Source organism: Acomys russatus, chromosome 15, assembly GCF_903995435.1.
Source record: "Acomys russatus chromosome 15, mAcoRus1.1, whole genome shotgun sequence".
Classification (NCBI taxonomy): domain Eukaryota; kingdom Metazoa; phylum Chordata; class Mammalia; order Rodentia; family Muridae; genus Acomys; species Acomys russatus.
In genome coordinates, this window is record NC_067151.1 from 66,913,545 (window position 1) to 66,929,640 (window position 16,096).

At 51.3% G+C, this 16,096-nt stretch overlaps 2 protein-coding genes and 1 pseudogene across 2 annotated transcripts; 1 reads left to right on the plus strand and 2 right to left on the minus strand.

Moving 5' to 3' along the window:
• Window positions 1-6,838: 6,838 nt before the first annotated feature.
• On the minus strand, window positions 6,839-7,454 carry LOC127199577 (histone H3-like; annotated as a pseudogene).
• A 733-nt stretch (window positions 7,455-8,187) lies between these two features.
• LOC127199578 (histone H2A type 2-A) lies at window positions 8,188-8,626 on the minus strand. Its single transcript, XM_051157729.1, has one exon. The coding sequence runs from the start codon at window positions 8,593-8,595 to the stop codon at window positions 8,203-8,205; it is 393 nt and encodes a 130-aa protein (XP_051013686.1). The 5' UTR covers window positions 8,596-8,626; the 3' UTR covers window positions 8,188-8,202.
• A 6,471-nt stretch (window positions 8,627-15,097) lies between these two features.
• On the plus strand, window positions 15,098-15,530 carry LOC127199579 (histone H2A type 2-A). The gene has a single exon (XM_051157730.1). It carries the CDS (start codon window positions 15,123-15,125, stop codon window positions 15,513-15,515), a length of 393 nt encoding a protein of 130 aa, XP_051013687.1. The 5' UTR covers window positions 15,098-15,122; the 3' UTR covers window positions 15,516-15,530.
• The last annotated feature ends 566 nt before the right edge of the window (window positions 15,531-16,096 follow it).

Sequence of the window (16,096 nt, forward strand, 5' to 3'; positions counted from 1 at the left end):
TAGTGCAGAGGCTGTGTTAGGTACTGGTTAGTGGTTTGTTCATCATGGCTTGCTCAGCCGGCTTTCTCATAGAACCCAGGACCACCGGCCCAGGCATGGCACCAGCCACACAATGGTCTGGGCCCTCCCCATCAATCCCTAATTAAGAAGTGCCAGGCGTGGTGGCACATGCCTTTAATCCCAGTACTCAGGGAGGCAGAGGCAGGTGGATCACTGTGAGTTTGAGGCCAGCCTGGTCTACAAAGCTAGTCCAGGACAGCCAAGGCTACACAGAGAAACCCTGTCTCAAAAAACAAAACTAAACAAAAAACAAAACAAAACAACAAAACAAACAAAAAAAGAAGATGGGGTTTTTTTGTTTTTTGTGACAGGGTCTCTCTGTGTAGCCTTGGCTGTCCTGGACTCACTTTGTAGACCAGGCTAGCCTTGAACCCACAGCGATCCGCCTGCCTCTGCCTCCCAGCTGGATCGTATAGAGGCAGCTTTCCAACTGAGGTTTTCTCCTTTCAGCTGACTCTAGCTTGTGCCAAAGTTAACACTGTGAAAAAAGTCAATTAGCGTTATTTATAGTAATGTGTTTGGAATCCCTAGAGAAAAATGGCTCCAAATCCTTTTGGCACCTGATGTGAACTTTTTTGTTGCACAAACAGGCTGCCACTCTGGTCACAAGCCTACAGTAAAGTCAGTTGCTGGCCTTTTTGCCTAGAGTGAGTCTGGGGACCCCCATGGGAGTCCATGGCTGGAGAGTCTACACATCATCTAGAATACCTTAGTACCTGCAAAGGCGCGTCATCTCCTGCGGAGCTCAGGCTGAGGCTGAGCAAGTCAGGGAGGTGGGGCAGGCCCAAGAAGGAGCCATCTGTGGTCAGCCAAGGATCACCCAGTGCTTTTTTTTTTTTTTCCCCCTTTCCTGTCTGTCAGCTATAGTTCATGGCTAATTGTGTCTCAAATTCCCCTGCTCCCAAACAAAAGGAACACATCTCTTTCAGTACATCTTAATGGCGTACTAATTCCTGCTGCCTTAATGACTGGCCACACACTTGCTGGTTTAAAGCAACATAGATTTGTTGTCTTCTTAGAGGTCAGAACCCCCCAAATGAGTCTTGGAAAGTGAAACATGCGCCTGAAGAACTGTTTCCCCGCGGAGGCTCTGGCTTTGTCCTCTTTGCCTCTGCGGCTCAAAACCAGTGGCACGGTTGTTTTGACTTCTGGACGCGGTACTCCCGTCTCCGCAGCTGTTACCTCACGGGCTTTCCTCTTCATTCGCCCTCTGGCATCTCCTGACTAAGAACTCCGTGGCCCAGTCTGAGGATGGAGGGTTAGCTGCCCATCACCTCCCTGCCCTTCAATTGTGGACCCCACCGAGACGGGGTGCGGGTTGGGAACTCTGCCCTCGGCTAATGCCAGTGTGTGTGCCTGGGTCAGGCATACCACTCCGGGGCAGCCGCTGCTTTTCCTAATCTTCGGCCATGTGAGTGCCTGCTCTTACTTACCAGAGCCATGGCCACCGGATATGACCGCAAGGAATTATTAAACCAGGCCAGTTGGAGGGGCCACAACTTTATTGAGAGCAACCAGACTTTATGCTTTTATCAGAAACAGAATCTAATGGCAGTTGCCTGGATCAATACAGTTGTGGGTGCCAGGGTACAGTGGTGTTTGCAATCTTTACAGGGCACACAGGATTAATGTGTAAGACCGACTAATTGTCCTGTCAGCCTTCCATGCTTCCTTGACTTCTAAGGGACTGTACAGAGAAACACAAAGCGTTCTGAACACTTCACTACCTGAGGGAGGGCATTGGTCTCTCGGGAACTGGAAGGCACATTGTGCCCCAGGAGGCAGGGACTGTAACCTCAAAAACCTATGATGCATGCCTCTCAAGGCAGCGAGGCCGGGCTAACTCCAAGGTTCCCTGCAGGGCCACCCTGGAAGAAATTCTTTCCTTGTCTGCAAATTCCTGAGATCGGGGAGGTGCTTGCATTTTGTCCCCTTCGAGGCTAGAGTTTAGGAGCTAGTAGAACTGGGTCTTCTGCCACAATCTTTCCCTGACTACCTACCGTGTTCCAAGCTCAGGATGCCGATCTGCTGAGACCAGCAAAGCAAAACACCCACCCCGAAGGAATTTAGACTCTAGTTGGACAGTTAAATCAATACGGGAGAAAAATGATTGAACCTAGCAGGGGTATGCTTTTTTGGACTTTGAGAATGCTATCGGTTGTCCCTAAGTGCCGTGGAAGTGGTGGTGGCAGTGGGATGTTTGAGGTAAGCTTTTCAGGGATGTGTTCTGAGCCAGCCTATCAAGGAGAGAAAGATATCTGAGTGCAAAAAATAAAAATAAAATAAAAATACATTAATTAATTAATTAAAAAAAAAAGTATTTTGCCAAGTCGTGGACCTCGTTGGAAATTGCAGACACTGGACAGGCTCGGCCAAACTTGTGTCAATAGATGTGTTAGCAAGAACTCCTGAAACTGAGTCTGCAGAGATTGGCTGATCAGAATTCCAGCTCTTTGGAGGATTAGAATGTTACAAGTCCAGAGACCGCTAGCTTGTCTTGGGCTAGCGTTAGCCTCCAGGACAGCCGTTCTTTGCTGACCTCTGTGTCAGACCTAGCATCCTGTGACTAAGAGATTAAAAAAAAAAATCTTTGGAAGGGATCTACTGCCTTATCAGTACCCGCTAGCTTCTACCAACCCCAAAGTAAGATTGTCATCAGATAGTAAGTATCCTAGACCTATAGAATAGCGTCTCCATCTTTCTATAACCACCTTGCAGATGTATTGGCGGATGCATTTTAAACTTGCCTTGGTTTATGGCTTTATTTGTTCTGTAAAACTATGAAACTTCATAAATCTGATTTTACATTGGGATATGGAACTTGGGGTAACCTAATTCTATGTATGGTATATTTAAAAATATAGAGATGCCACGCAACAGATCTGATAGGAAGAGGTTTATTGGGGGGAGGAAAGGGGAGAGAAGTTAGGGCCATGAGGGGGGAGAAAGACAGTGAAGGAGAGAGAGAGAGAGAGAGAGAGAGAGAGAGAGAGAGAGAGAGAGAGATGGAGGAAGGGGGAATGCCCCAGACACAGGGAGGGAGAGAGATCTAGGTAAAGAGAGCATGAAGTGACAGATTGGCCCTTTATATCTGGTGCACAGCTGGAAGCGGCAGGTGATGATGTCAGAGATTGCTAAGCAACCTAGAGGCAGGCTAGCTGGGACTGTTGTTTGCTAACTCTGTTCCTGGCCCATAGTCACTCAAAATGACTCCAGAAGAAACTATCCCGTCTTCCCTTCATGATGAGAGAGGAAGATTTTGCATTCATAGGAGAACGGCTTGTGAACTCATGTAGTCAGAGGCCAGGGGAGTCAGGAGCGGAGGGCAGAAAGGAAGTAATCGTACAACTTAAGGGTGGAAATGAAGCATACCTTTGTAGCTTTATTCTTTGAATATTTAACAACAGTGAAATGGTTTACACTGTTCGTGATGTCACACCTGTTTGTCTTTGTGGAAATTATCCCCTTAGGCATCCCTAAAACCGTCAGCCCATCTGTTACCTCCACTTTAGAGATGGCTTCTGGCAAAACCATGCGGCGGTCGGAGGCAGAGCCAGGACTGAGAGCCTGAGCTGTCCACTGAGTTTCTGATTCTCTGTACTGGGCACATGGTGTAGATTTCATTGTAAAGGTAAAGGGCTGAGAGCCTGGAGAGATTGAAAACATGGGAGTGACAAACCATCCTGGCGTTGGGTGCAGGGGTCTGTCCCCGGCAAGTTTGTGGAGTTGAGGTGGTAGGCAGAGCCGACCAAGGTACTTAAGCCCTAGGCATCCTGTTTCCTGTTGCCTCTCTTCTAAGGCCCGGGTAGATCTCACCTAGTCCTCCGCCTTGGGTTACCCTTTCAGCCGTCTGCTGAGAGCATCCCCAAATGTTTGTCTGGCTGAGCCACCTCAGTGAATATGTTAAAAATTCCCAAATGCCCAGAAGGATGTTATCTGAGATACAAGGAGTCTCAGTTTCTGTTAGGAGCAACTTTCTTCTCCTTATTTGTCTTCTTCTTCTTCCTCCTGCTCCTCCTCCTCCTTCTTCTGGTTTTTGTTAAGACAGGGTTTCTCTGTGCAGCCTTGGCCACCCTAAACTCCCTCTGTAGACCAGGCTGGCCTCAAACTCACAGAGATCCTCCTGCCTCTGCCTCCCCGAGTGCTGGGATTACAGGTGTGCGCCACCATGCCTGGCTTGCTGTATCTTCTTGATTCTAGAATCCATTGCTTCTGTCAGCAAAATTTTCTGTCTTTTCTCATCCTTCCTAACCCTAACCCTGCAGCCCTTTCATGATGTGGTGACCCCCAATCATAAAACTATCTTCATTGCTACTTTATAATTGTAATTTTGCTACTGCTATGAATCATAATGTAAATACTTGTTTTCTTAAAGTCATTTGCTCCCCAAAGGGGTTGGTCGCAGCACACAGGCTGAGAACTGCTCCTCAGGCCCGGGCCTCCTTCCTTTTGCATTCTCCAAATGCCCAAGGCACCAAATCTGTGAACTGTACATCTTGCCCCTTTCAGCCTTCACTCTGCCTGTGTCCACTTCTACCTTTGCCCCAGCTGAGGCTACCATCCGCTGTATAAAAACCCAACAATATTAGCACTGTAATCCCAGCACTCGGGAAAGCAGAGGCAGAGGCAGGTGGATCTCTGTGAGCTTGAGGCCAGCTTGATCTCCAAAGCGAGTCCAGGACAGCCAAGGCTGTACTGCATAGACAAATCCTGTCTTGAAAAACCAAAAACAAGTGGCTGGAGAGATGGCTCAGTGGTTAAGAGTACCACCTGCTCTTCCAGAGGTCCTGAATTCAATTCCCAACAACCACATGGTGGTTCACAACCATCCATAGTGTGATCTGATGCATTCTTTGGCAGATAAATCACTCATATATAAATAAAAAATTTAAAAATCTTTCTTTAAAAAAAGAAAACAAATAAACAAAAACAAAAAAATTTAATAATGCCAGTTCCTTTCCTGGAAACACCTGATATTATGAGAATATTTTCTTTTGCAAATTTCTGTGTGTTTGTGTTAGGCAGCAGTGTCCTTGGGAGACCTGGTTCGAGGGTAGGGGAGAGGAATGTGGTCAAATCTGCATTTTCTGAGAAAGTAAGCACATGCTCATGTGTACTGTCAGCTGTTTTCTTCTATAACAGACCAGGTTTAGGGCAGCTTAGTGGAGAACCTGACTCAATTCTCTCAGGGTCAAAGTCCACAGCTGTGCTGTGTAGCAGCCCTGGAGGCAGGCAAGTCACTGACTTTCCTTAGGAAACCACTGTCCCACAGCAGCCTGAGGGGCCAGGTCCTGCAGTACCCAGTGTAAACTGGCCTATCCCCTTCTTGTTTCATTCTTTCCCTCTTCTTAGTCTCCTACCTTTGAGTCTGGCAAGTGAGTACTCAGGATATTGAAGGGAACAATATGGCCCTAAAAGTCAGAATGGCAAAGGGGCCATAGCTGATCCTACTAAGCCCCTGTCTGCCTTAGAAATATAACACAGGCTGCACAGATTTCTGGTGTGGGTGGGGCAACCTTGGCTAGCTTTGGTATTTACAGTGGTTGGCACTTTGCTTTTTAAATCTGTCTTAGTTTCAATTCATGGTTGTAAATCTGCATGCTTAGAGGTCAGCTTGGCCGCTAATATCTTTGATGTACTAAAGTCACGTGGTTCTGAGAACTTTTGGGCTGAACCATTGAAGCAAAGCTCAGGAAGATGCTAGGTACAGATGTGCGGCTGGCACACAGCTCCAAGCCGCCGCTCAAATTTGCTTTCTGGGAGACCTCCTGGCAGTGGCCTGAGGTATTTGCTGTGGTCTTTGAGTCTCAGGTCCTGCCCACAGGTGCAGAACGCTGCCAAACATTACGTCATTCCTTGACCACCAGAGCCTATTTCTGCTCGGAAAGAAATTTGCCACTGGGAGGGGACCAGAACAGCCCTGTTGGCGTTTAAAGTAAATTAGATCGGAGTAAGTGGAGAAACTAACCAATTACCACAGTCAGATCATAGGAACGTTGAATTCAAAGGAGCTCTAATTCCTCAGACGTTAGAGAAAGGTGTCACTGGATTATAACTTGACAGTGGTCCACTCAACTCGGACCATGAACGCACAGTAAGCTCCCAGACATTGTGTGGCAGGAGCGGGGCAGGGTTACTATCCTCAGCAGTCTAGAAATTCAGTAAGTTAATTACGAGCTGGAAGCCAGGTCTTCCCAGCGTTCAGCTATTCAGAATGACCCGCCGGCTTCAGCAAAGTCACGAGGTTACATAGTATCTATCACCTGCCACCCTCTTTATGCTCAGCCACGCCTTAGACTGAGGTGCTGTGTCCTGGTTGTACTAGCAAGCTCACAGCACACGTTCAGAACTGGCCGGTGACAAGAGGAAAGGTCCCTGACAGTGACCTTTAGTACTTACTGCCCGACCTTTGACCCCCTGGACTAGAATCCAGAATTTTAAATTTTCTGCTGCGCTTGACTCAAATTGCCCAGTCCCTCAAGCACGATTTCGAATACACCCTCATCAACATACCAGCTGAAACTTTGCAGTGTCTATAAACCCTCGGCTGGACAGGAAGCTCAGCAGACTTATATAGGGGTAAAGCGGGAGAACTTACTTGTTAGGTCCCTGCTACTGCAGGGCATCGCTGGCATACTCAACCCAGACATTTTAGCTCCCCTTTTCTCTCTTCCCATCTTTCTCTCCTTGCTCCCATTTATGTATTAACTTCACCTCGCTATTACTTAATTCACTTAAATAAGCCTCCTAAAGACTATACTAAGAGGTAACCAGCTCCTTCAGGGCGCATGTGGCGGCTCTGAAAAGAGCCTTTGATGGATGGATGGATGGAAGGAACCGAGGTCGAGCTCAGGCGCGCTCCCCGCGGATGCGGCGGGCGAGCTGGATGTCCTTGGGCATGATGGTGACGCGCTTGGCGTGGATGGCGCAGAGGTTGGTGTCCTCGAACAGCCCCACCAGGTAGGCCTCGCTCGCCTCCTGCAGCGCCATGACGGCCGAGCTCTGGAAGCGCAGGTCCGTCTTGAAGTCCTGCGCGATCTCGCGCACCAGGCGCTGGAAGGGCAGCTTGCGGATCAGCAGCTCGGTGGACTTCTGGTAGCGCCGGATCTCGCGCAGGGCCACGGTGCCCGGCCGGTAGCGGTGCGGCTTCTTCACGCCGCCCGTGGCCGGCGCGCTCTTGCGGGCAGCCTTGGTGGCCAGCTGCTTGCGCGGGGCCTTGCCGCCGGTGGACTTGCGCGCCGTCTGCTTCGTGCGAGCCATGGCGGAGACAGGAGACTCACAGGTCAGGAGCGCAGGAGACCTGACCCGGGACCGAGCCCGCCGCCTTTATAGGCGCAGTCTCCCCCACGGCGGGGCGGAGACAGCCGCTTGAAAGGCCCGCGCTGCCGGGCCATTGGTCGTGCGGTCACCGGCCCGGCACCGCCCCCTGGTCCCGCCCTCGGGCCTGCTGACTTTGCCTACGTTCCGCGCGGGTGGGGCCGGGGCCGGGGCCGCGGCCGCGGCCGCCTCTCGTAGCTACCGGTAGGCTAGAGGTCCCAGCTTGCGCGCCCCGCCCGCCCGCCCGCCCGCCCGCCCGCCGTCCAAAGTCGCAGAGCAGAACTAAGCTAGTAGGTTTTTCGGTGCCGTCCAGGCCCAGGCGGCCCCCACGATCCCTAGAGCTGCCCGCGCCCGGTGTTTACGGGACAGATTCCTTTCCTAGACCTTGCAGGAGGACCGGGCGGATGAGACGAGGGCTCTAGCTGCAACTTAAGTCTAGCCTGGCCACGACCTGCTGGTCGAGTCCCAGTGCCGGGGAGGGGCAGGAAGTCTTCGGCAAGTAGTGCGCGCTGTGCGTAGAACTTCCGTGTGTTGGGAGCGGTCGGGGAGGGGGGTCAACATATGGTACAGTGCTTAGTGACAAGACGACCGCGCCGAGGCTGTTGGCACTCACTAGGAGGCCCGCGGGCGGAGCGGGGAAGGGAGCAGAGGGACACGGGAGCGAGTGGCTACGCGACATCCCTACTTTCGGGGGCCGGACCCGGAAAGGCCACCAAGACCCGTCCACCGTGCCACAACTCTTTAATTTGAAATAGTGGGTGGCTCTGAAAAGAGCCTTTGGGGTTTGCGGGCATATATAGACACATATACACACACGGAGCCGCCTCACTTGCCCTTCGCCTTATGGTGGCTCTCGGTCTTCTTGGGCAGCAGCACGGCCTGGATGTTGGGCAGGACGCCGCCCTGCGCGATCGTCACTTTGCCCAGGAGCTTGTTGAGCTCCTCGTCGTTGCGGATGGCCAGCTGCAGGTGGCGCGGGATGATGCGCGTCTTCTTGTTGTCGCGGGCCGCGTTGCCCGCCAGCTCCAGGATCTCGGCCGTCAGGTACTCCAGCACCGCCGCCATGTACACCGGGGCGCCGGCGCCCACGCGCTCCGCGTAGTTGCCCTTGCGCAGCAGCCGGTGCACGCGCCCCACCGGGAACTGCAGGCCGGCGCGGGACGACCGCGACTTGGCCTTGGCGCGGGCCTTGCCACCTTGTTTGCCTCGGCCGGACATCGTGAGCACGCAGACGCAGGGACGGGCGCGATCAGGAAACTGCAGGCCAGCGCGGCCGCCCCACCCTTTTATAGCCAGAGCCGCGATTGTCCGACCGACGCTCTCATTGGCTTGCGCGCGCGCTGACGCCGTGGCCAATAGGAGCGCGCGCGCACAGAGTCCGCTCATTTACATAAACCCGGCTCCCTCGCCTTGAGCGCCTCTCGGAACGCGCGAATCACCACGCGCGTGGTCACAGTCCTCATTTGCGTGCGGCCGTTGAAAGCGCCCGGTCCTGGCGGACGCACGGGTCTGCGACCACCAGCGGTCGTCCTGTTTGCTCGCCGTTCGTCCGTTCGCTTTGTTTTTGCGGATCCAGAAGCAGGCCGAGTGCGCCCCACGGGGGTCGGCAGGTGGCTGGAGCGCAGCCACTGGGAAAAGGGCAGCAGGTGTAGGTGGGGTGGGCGTCTGGTCCCAGGCGGTGAGCATCGTCAGCTCCGCCTATGAACGTGTTTCCCCGCGTGGGGTCGCAGGAGAGCCTGGCGTCGGTGCGTCTGCTGTTGTGGTTCCTGGGCTCCTGGCTAAGTCACCAAGTACAGTTTTGCCTAGTAGAGCCCGGGTTTTAAAATCTTACGCCAAGGCTCCTGGTAGAGAAGCCCACCTTCTCTCTGAAAGACGCTACGTGGGGTTTTGTTTTGTTTTCCTCTTTGCTTCCACACACCTTGTTAGAAGCCATTTATCAAGTTACGTGTATGCTCTTGGATGAGTGTGTGTGTGTGTGTGTGTGTGAAGTATCTGCAGTGTGTGTGACATTAAATTCATGCTAACATATTGTTAGAATAGAGATCATTTAGACAATCCTTTTATAAAAAAAATACCAGCATGAGGGTGCTCTGAGAGTTAACGTTATTGTCTTTGGTTCAGAAATGGCTCTGAAAACATTTAGATGCTAAACCTAGACCTTTGGTTACTTTTGGTTTCAGTTGCAGTTTTTAGTTTACACACCATGTCTTAAACTTCCTGTTTCAGGTCACAAGATTTAAGACATACTGATGCGCAGCTTCAAGAGGCTGGAGTCTTTTATTGGTGTTTTGATTGTACAGTATTTCTTTTCGTTGTAGTGTGGCATATTTGGGGATGAAGGTCAGCGGTAGAGCTCTTTCCTAGTATATATATGAGGTCTTGGGTTTTATTCAGCACCACAGAAGGGATTCAATCAGAATTACTTAGCCACACTAATGTTTCTCGTGTTGTTTTTGCCTTAGATTCGCTTTTTCCCTACTGTCAGCGTCCCTGCAGTGTCTCTCTCCCTTCTGGCGCTGCTCTGCAGTGAGTCAGCAGAGTCCTCTCTACCCAGACAGCTGCTCCATTGTTTCCTTGGCTCCTGTCACACCGACTTCCATGGTGTTGGGGCTGCAATTTGCCTCCCACGTTGTCCCTGCAGATTGCAGCCCAGACTACCGCGGGTATTTGTGCGCCAAGTAACCACATGCTTCTAAAAATTCAACAGAAAGCGATGCACTTGAGCCAAGACTTGTATAATTAACTCCCAGGGAACTTCCTGAACAAGTATCGACTACCCCCGGCATAGGAAAAGTGCTCTATAGAGAGTGTGGTTTGACTCCCCAGTGAGCTACTTCAGGAACCTAATCCCCCTAAGAAACAGGCACATGTACTTTTGGAAAACAACAAAAATGACTTCTGTGGAGGCCACAGGGGGACTGAATGCCTGGCATCTCTTAACCACTGAGCCAGCTCTCCAGCGCTAAGCCTGGCATCTCTGCCTTGTGTCTGTCCCCCTTTCTCATGCACCATAGAAGGCGAGGGCAGTCATCTGTGAAGGCAATGCCACACCCTAGAGTAGAAGTGACTCTTTTGTGCTTCGAGAGATGTCCTCACAAGATGGCAGCAATGCAGACTTCCCAGCTTGAAGGATCAGAAGGGTAGCAGTGGTCAGAGACCACACATTTACTAGGCCTGCTTAGCCAGGCTTACCTCTTGCCTACCAAGGTTCCGAAAGCTTGTGGCAGGACCCAAAGATGGACTTGGGGTGTCAATGGATCTGTATTTGTTCCTCTACCTTGACTAAACCTCTACTTTTTTCTTTTTAATTGGATGAGTGAGTGAGCAAGCCCAGCTTCCCTGAGTCTCTGTATTGCTATTTCTTCCAAATGAAAACTTTCTCTCCTGCAAAACGTGGACGCTTAGAAGGCCCTGGAAATAAATTCTCCAAGGCCTGGAAAGCTCCTGGAACATGAAAGTCACAAGAACCCTTCCCCCTAGGGTGTAACAAGGAAAGGTGGTGTGATGGATTGGGGCGGAGAGGCTCAAGTGTTGGCAAGTGGAGCTTCGGGATACAGAGGCTCCTCTCTGGGACCTGAGGAAGCTTTTCAGTAACACCTTGCCCATACTTATAAGTAACCCCCAAAACTTACTGGCTCTCCAAGCTAGTCTTGGCTGAAAGTGTTTGTTGGTAGGGCCTTATCTGGGGGTGACGAGCTGAGCAACTCTGGAATGGAAAGAATGCAGTCTCCAGCTGTGAAACATGAACGGCAGTGCTTTGTCTCCTGTGCAACCTCAGCCTCGGGCGGAGCTAGGGGTGGGACTACAGATAGATCGAGGGGACCTGCTGGCCAGCAAGTCTATCTGAAACTAAGCTCTAGGCTCGGTGAGAGGCCCTGCCTCAAAGGGAAATGATGCAGAGGATGGAGGTAGACAGCTGTGTGGAGAGAGCAGCCCGCATGTACACACAGCTGAGGCTGTGCCTTTCAGCCAGTAGCCAAGGCCAGTGGAAAGTCAGTATGACTTCCTCAGGATGTGTAAATGTAGGTTAGTAAATGCAACATTGCATCATAATGTATTTGACCTAATGTCTATCGCCTAACACCTATATTATGTGACTGTTTTATTAGGTGTTTCAAGACCATTTTTCTGTGTGGCTTTGACTTGTTTTCCAGGCAGAAACTCTTAGACTACCAGCTAGCAATGTTGGTTTTGAAATAGATGTTTTGATGGCTGTACTTGGATGTCAACCTGACTGCATCCGGAATTAGTTAAAACCCAAGTGCCTGGGCACACCTGTGCAGCATTTTCTTAATTAAATCATCTGAAGTGGGTAGACCCATCCAAGTCTTTTGTGTGGGAAGATCCATCTTCCATGGGCCATACCTGGGGCAGCCTTGCTGAGGGTCGTGTAAGAAGGAAGCTCTTGCTGGTTGCCGGCTTGCTTTCCCTAGAAAGCGTGCGCCTTCCCTGGCACGGGGGCCTAGTTTTGAAGGGTTCTGGGACAGTGCATGCCTGGGTACTGCTGTCTTAAGCCTTCTGGACTCTGTTTGACCAAGACCCTGGTGATTATTCAGCAGTTTGGATATGCTTGGTCCTTGGGGAGTGGCACTATTGTGAGGTGTGGCCTTGGAGGAAGTGTGTCACCGTGGGGGTGGGCTTTGAGCTCTCCTATGCTCAAACTCTGCCCAGTGTAAAAATCCAGTCCCCTTCTGCTGCCTTTGGATCCAGATGCAGACCCCTCAGCTCCATCTCCATCACCATGTCTGCCTGCAGCTGTCATGTGCCCCCCCCCCCATGATGATAATGGACTAAGCCTCTGACCCTGTATGGCAGCCCCAGTTACATGTCTGCCTTGATGAGACTTGCCTTGGCCATGGTGTCTCTTCACAGTAATAGACACTCTAACTGTGATAGAAGTTAATCCGGGATAATTTCTCAATCTTAGAATCTAATAGGCAAATCTTTTTCCTCACTTAAGAGATTAATGATGAGCTGGCACTGGTGGTGCACGCCTTCAATCCTAGCACTCGGGAGGCAGAGGCAGGTGGATCTCTGAGTTCAATGCCAGCCTGGTGTACAGAGTGAGTTCCAGGACAGCCAGGACTACTGATTCGGCCTGAACTGTATTGAAGTCACGCCCATAGTTAGCCTTATTTGAAAGTGTTTGGGCAGATGGAATCAGGTTAGGTCACAGCAGGACCCCCTCCAGTGTACTGAGTAGCTTCAGAAGGGTTAAAAGGGATAACGGCAGGTGAATATGACCAAAGTATGTTGCACACCTGCGTGGAATTGTCAATAAAATTTAAAACATGCCAGGGGAGGAGGGTGAGGTAGATAGGAGCTATGCTGCCACAAACAAACAAAGCCAGCTTCCAGGTACAGAAAGGTAGGAAAGCACCCTTCCCTCTTAAAAATACAACTGCTAAAGTTTCTAATTATTGATATTTAAAAAGATATTAGCTTAAAAGAATTCCAGACCTCTCTATGATAGTGACCTTCTACCCTGCTGACTTTTAACATTTGCAGATTTGGCTCAAATGTGTACTTGGAAGCCTCTATATTTCCTGTTAACCCCTGTGACTCCCGTAGTGCCAGTCAGAGAGGTGGCTCAGGGGTTAACAGCACATGCTGCTCTTGTGGACCTGGCTTCCTTCAGTTCCCAGTGCTCCGCCAGCTCTAGAAACTAAGGTGGCTTCAAGTTTCAAGTTACAGCAGGACCCCAAGGTTGGCTGAGCCCTGAGAGGGTCGGTCTGATTCTCTCAGTGAGTGCATCTCCCAGTAATTGTTCAGTTCGGCTACGACCCTGGGGTGCAGACTCACCTGAGGGAAGGGCGTCTGGGCAGGCACAGAGGGACTGTTTGGAAAACTGCTGTGGGAGGCCGCAGCTGCTGAGGACAGAGTGGAGGAGATACACCTCTCTCTGCTGCACCCCGGCTGCCCTCGGCTGTGGTGCAGTCTGACTAGTTCTCTCAAGCTCCTGCTGCTGAGACTTCCCGGCCACCTCAGACTGGAACCTGGAGATGTGGGGAACCCTCACGTTTCATTCACTCATTAGAGTATTTCAGCAACAGAAAAAGAAACCCTGGCCCTCCCCTGCCTACGGTCAGTTCTGACGTCACAGCAGGCCACTTCATCTGCTTGATGCTACAGAAGCTGCCCCGCCCACATTCTACACTGTCCCATCCATGTTTGCTGTGTTTTAAAATAGTAAGATTGTTACAGATGTCTGAAGGCGGCTGGGGCAATTTTTAAACCAGTAAGGTCAACCTTAAGGACTGTGTGTGGGTTGAGGGGGGCTGCTTCCTGAGACAGACAGTACTAATACAAAGAGAATTTAAAAAGCCAATGCTATCAAAAACATTTTTTGCAGGAATAGAACATACTAAATTATATTTAAAGACAAATACATACAGATTAATAAAATACTTTAAGGTGATACCTTTCCCATGGTCCCTGTTCAATCAGTCAGTCAGTCAGTCAGTCAGTCCATCAACGCAGGGCTGTGTGGTCTCTGCTAAACCCTAGACACCTCTCAAATGTATGATGACATATTCACAATATAAATTTTAAAAATTTAATCAGAATCTTTGATATACCTTCAACTTCTCAACTTAAGATGCTTCTCTGTATTGTCTTTTTGTTTTTGTTTTATTTTTCGAGACAGGATTTCTCTGTGTAGTCTTGGCTGTCCTGGACTAACTTTGTAGACCAGGCTAGCCCCGAACTCAAAGCGATCCACCCACCTCTGCCTCTTAAGTGCTGGGATTAAAGGCCTGTGCCACCACACTTGGTTTAATAACACTGTCTACGCAGTAATTGTTCAAGCCGAATCCTGGGGCCTTCACCCTTGCGGAGTTCACCACGCCACAGTATTATGTTACTATGTAACATACACTATGTAACTGTGTTACTATGTAACACACACTATGTAACTGTGTTACTAGGACTACGTTTCTATTCCACATGTCTATCCGTGGTTCTCACTGGCGTACATTACAATCTCCCACAAAGCTTAACAAATTAGAAATTAAAGAAATGCTGGCTGTAATATTTTGCTAACGCGGTGGTAAAATAATGGCACTTCATCACTCAGGCTCCAACATTGGAAGCTTCTGAGTAGCCAGCCTAGGACAAATGGTTGACAAAAGTACCAGCCTAACTTTTAAGTTTTACATTACTTCGATACCTGCAATCAAATCTGAGCTGCCAAACCCCAATAATTTCAGTAAACACCGGCGAACCGTACTTGGTCTTTCTCTGAAGCCACTCCTAATTGTGGATGAGAAACCAAGCCTTTCGTTCCCAGCGAATGGAAATAACCTTTAAATCAGACGATTTTAAAGTGAGGCTACTAGCCAGGAACACTGAGCATGTAACAAGTAGCTTTCATAATGTTTCAAGTGGAAAGTACCAGCTAATTCCTAGGGATCAGAAGCTATGGTCCACCCTCCTGAACGGAAAGTATCCACATAACTAAGCATGTGTTTCCTGCTCGCCTTCCTTCCAACGGCCGCACGCAAGTGAGGACTGTGACCACGCGCATCGTGATTCGCGCGTTCCGAGAGGCGCTCAAGGCGAGGGAGCCGGGTTTATGTAAATGAGCGGACTCTGTGCGCGCGCTCCTATTGGCCACGGCGTCAGCGCGCGCGCAAGCCAATGAGAGCGTCGGTCGGACAATCGCGGCTCTGGCTATAAAAGGGTGGGGCGGCCGCGCTGGCCTGCAGTTTCCTGGTCGCGCCCGTCCCTGCGTCTGCGTGCTCACGATGTCCGGCCGAGGCAAACAAGGTGGCAAGGCCCGCGCCAAGGCCAAGTCGCGGTCGTCCCGCGCCGGCCTGCAGTTCCCGGTGGGGCGCGTGCACCGGCTGCTGCGCAAGGGCAACTACGCGGAGCGCGTGGGCGCCGGCGCCCCGGTGTACATGGCGGCGGTGCTGGAGTACCTGACGGCCGAGATCCTGGAGCTGGCGGGCAACGCGGCCCGCGACAACAAGAAGACGCGCATCATCCCGCGCCACCTGCAGCTGGCCATCCGCAACGACGAGGAGCTCAACAAGCTCCTGGGCAAAGTGACGATCGCGCAGGGCGGCGTCCTGCCCAACATCCAGGCCGTGCTGCTGCCCAAGAAGACCGAGAGCCACCATAAGGCGAAGGGCAAGTGAGGCGGCTCCGTGTGTGTATATGTGTCTATATATGCCCGCAAACCCCAAAGGCTCTTTTCAGAGCCACCCACTATTTCAAATTAAAGAGTTGTGGCACGGTGGACGGGTCTTGGTGGCCTTTCCGGGTCCGGCCCCCGAAAGTAGGGATGTCGCGTAGCCACTCGCTCCCGTGTCCCTCTGTTCCCTTCCCCGCTCCGCCCGCGGGCCTCCTAGTGAGTGCCAACAGCCTCGGCGCGGTCGTCTTGTCACTAAGCACTGTACCATATGTTGACCCCCTCCCCGACCGCTCCCAACACACGGAAGTTCTACGCACAGCGCGCACTACTTGCCGAAGACTTCCTGCCCCTCCCCGGCACTGGGACTCGACCAGCAGGTCGTGGCCAGGCTAGACTTAAGTTGCAGCTAGAGCCCTCGTCTCATCCGCCCGGTCCTCCTGCAAGGTCTAGGAAAGGAATCTGTCCCGTAAACACCGGGCGCGGGCAGCTCTAGGGATCGTGGGGGCCGCCTGGGCCTGGACGGCACCGAAAAACCTACTAGCTTAGTTCTGCTCTGCGACTTTGGACGGCGGGCGGGCGGGGCGC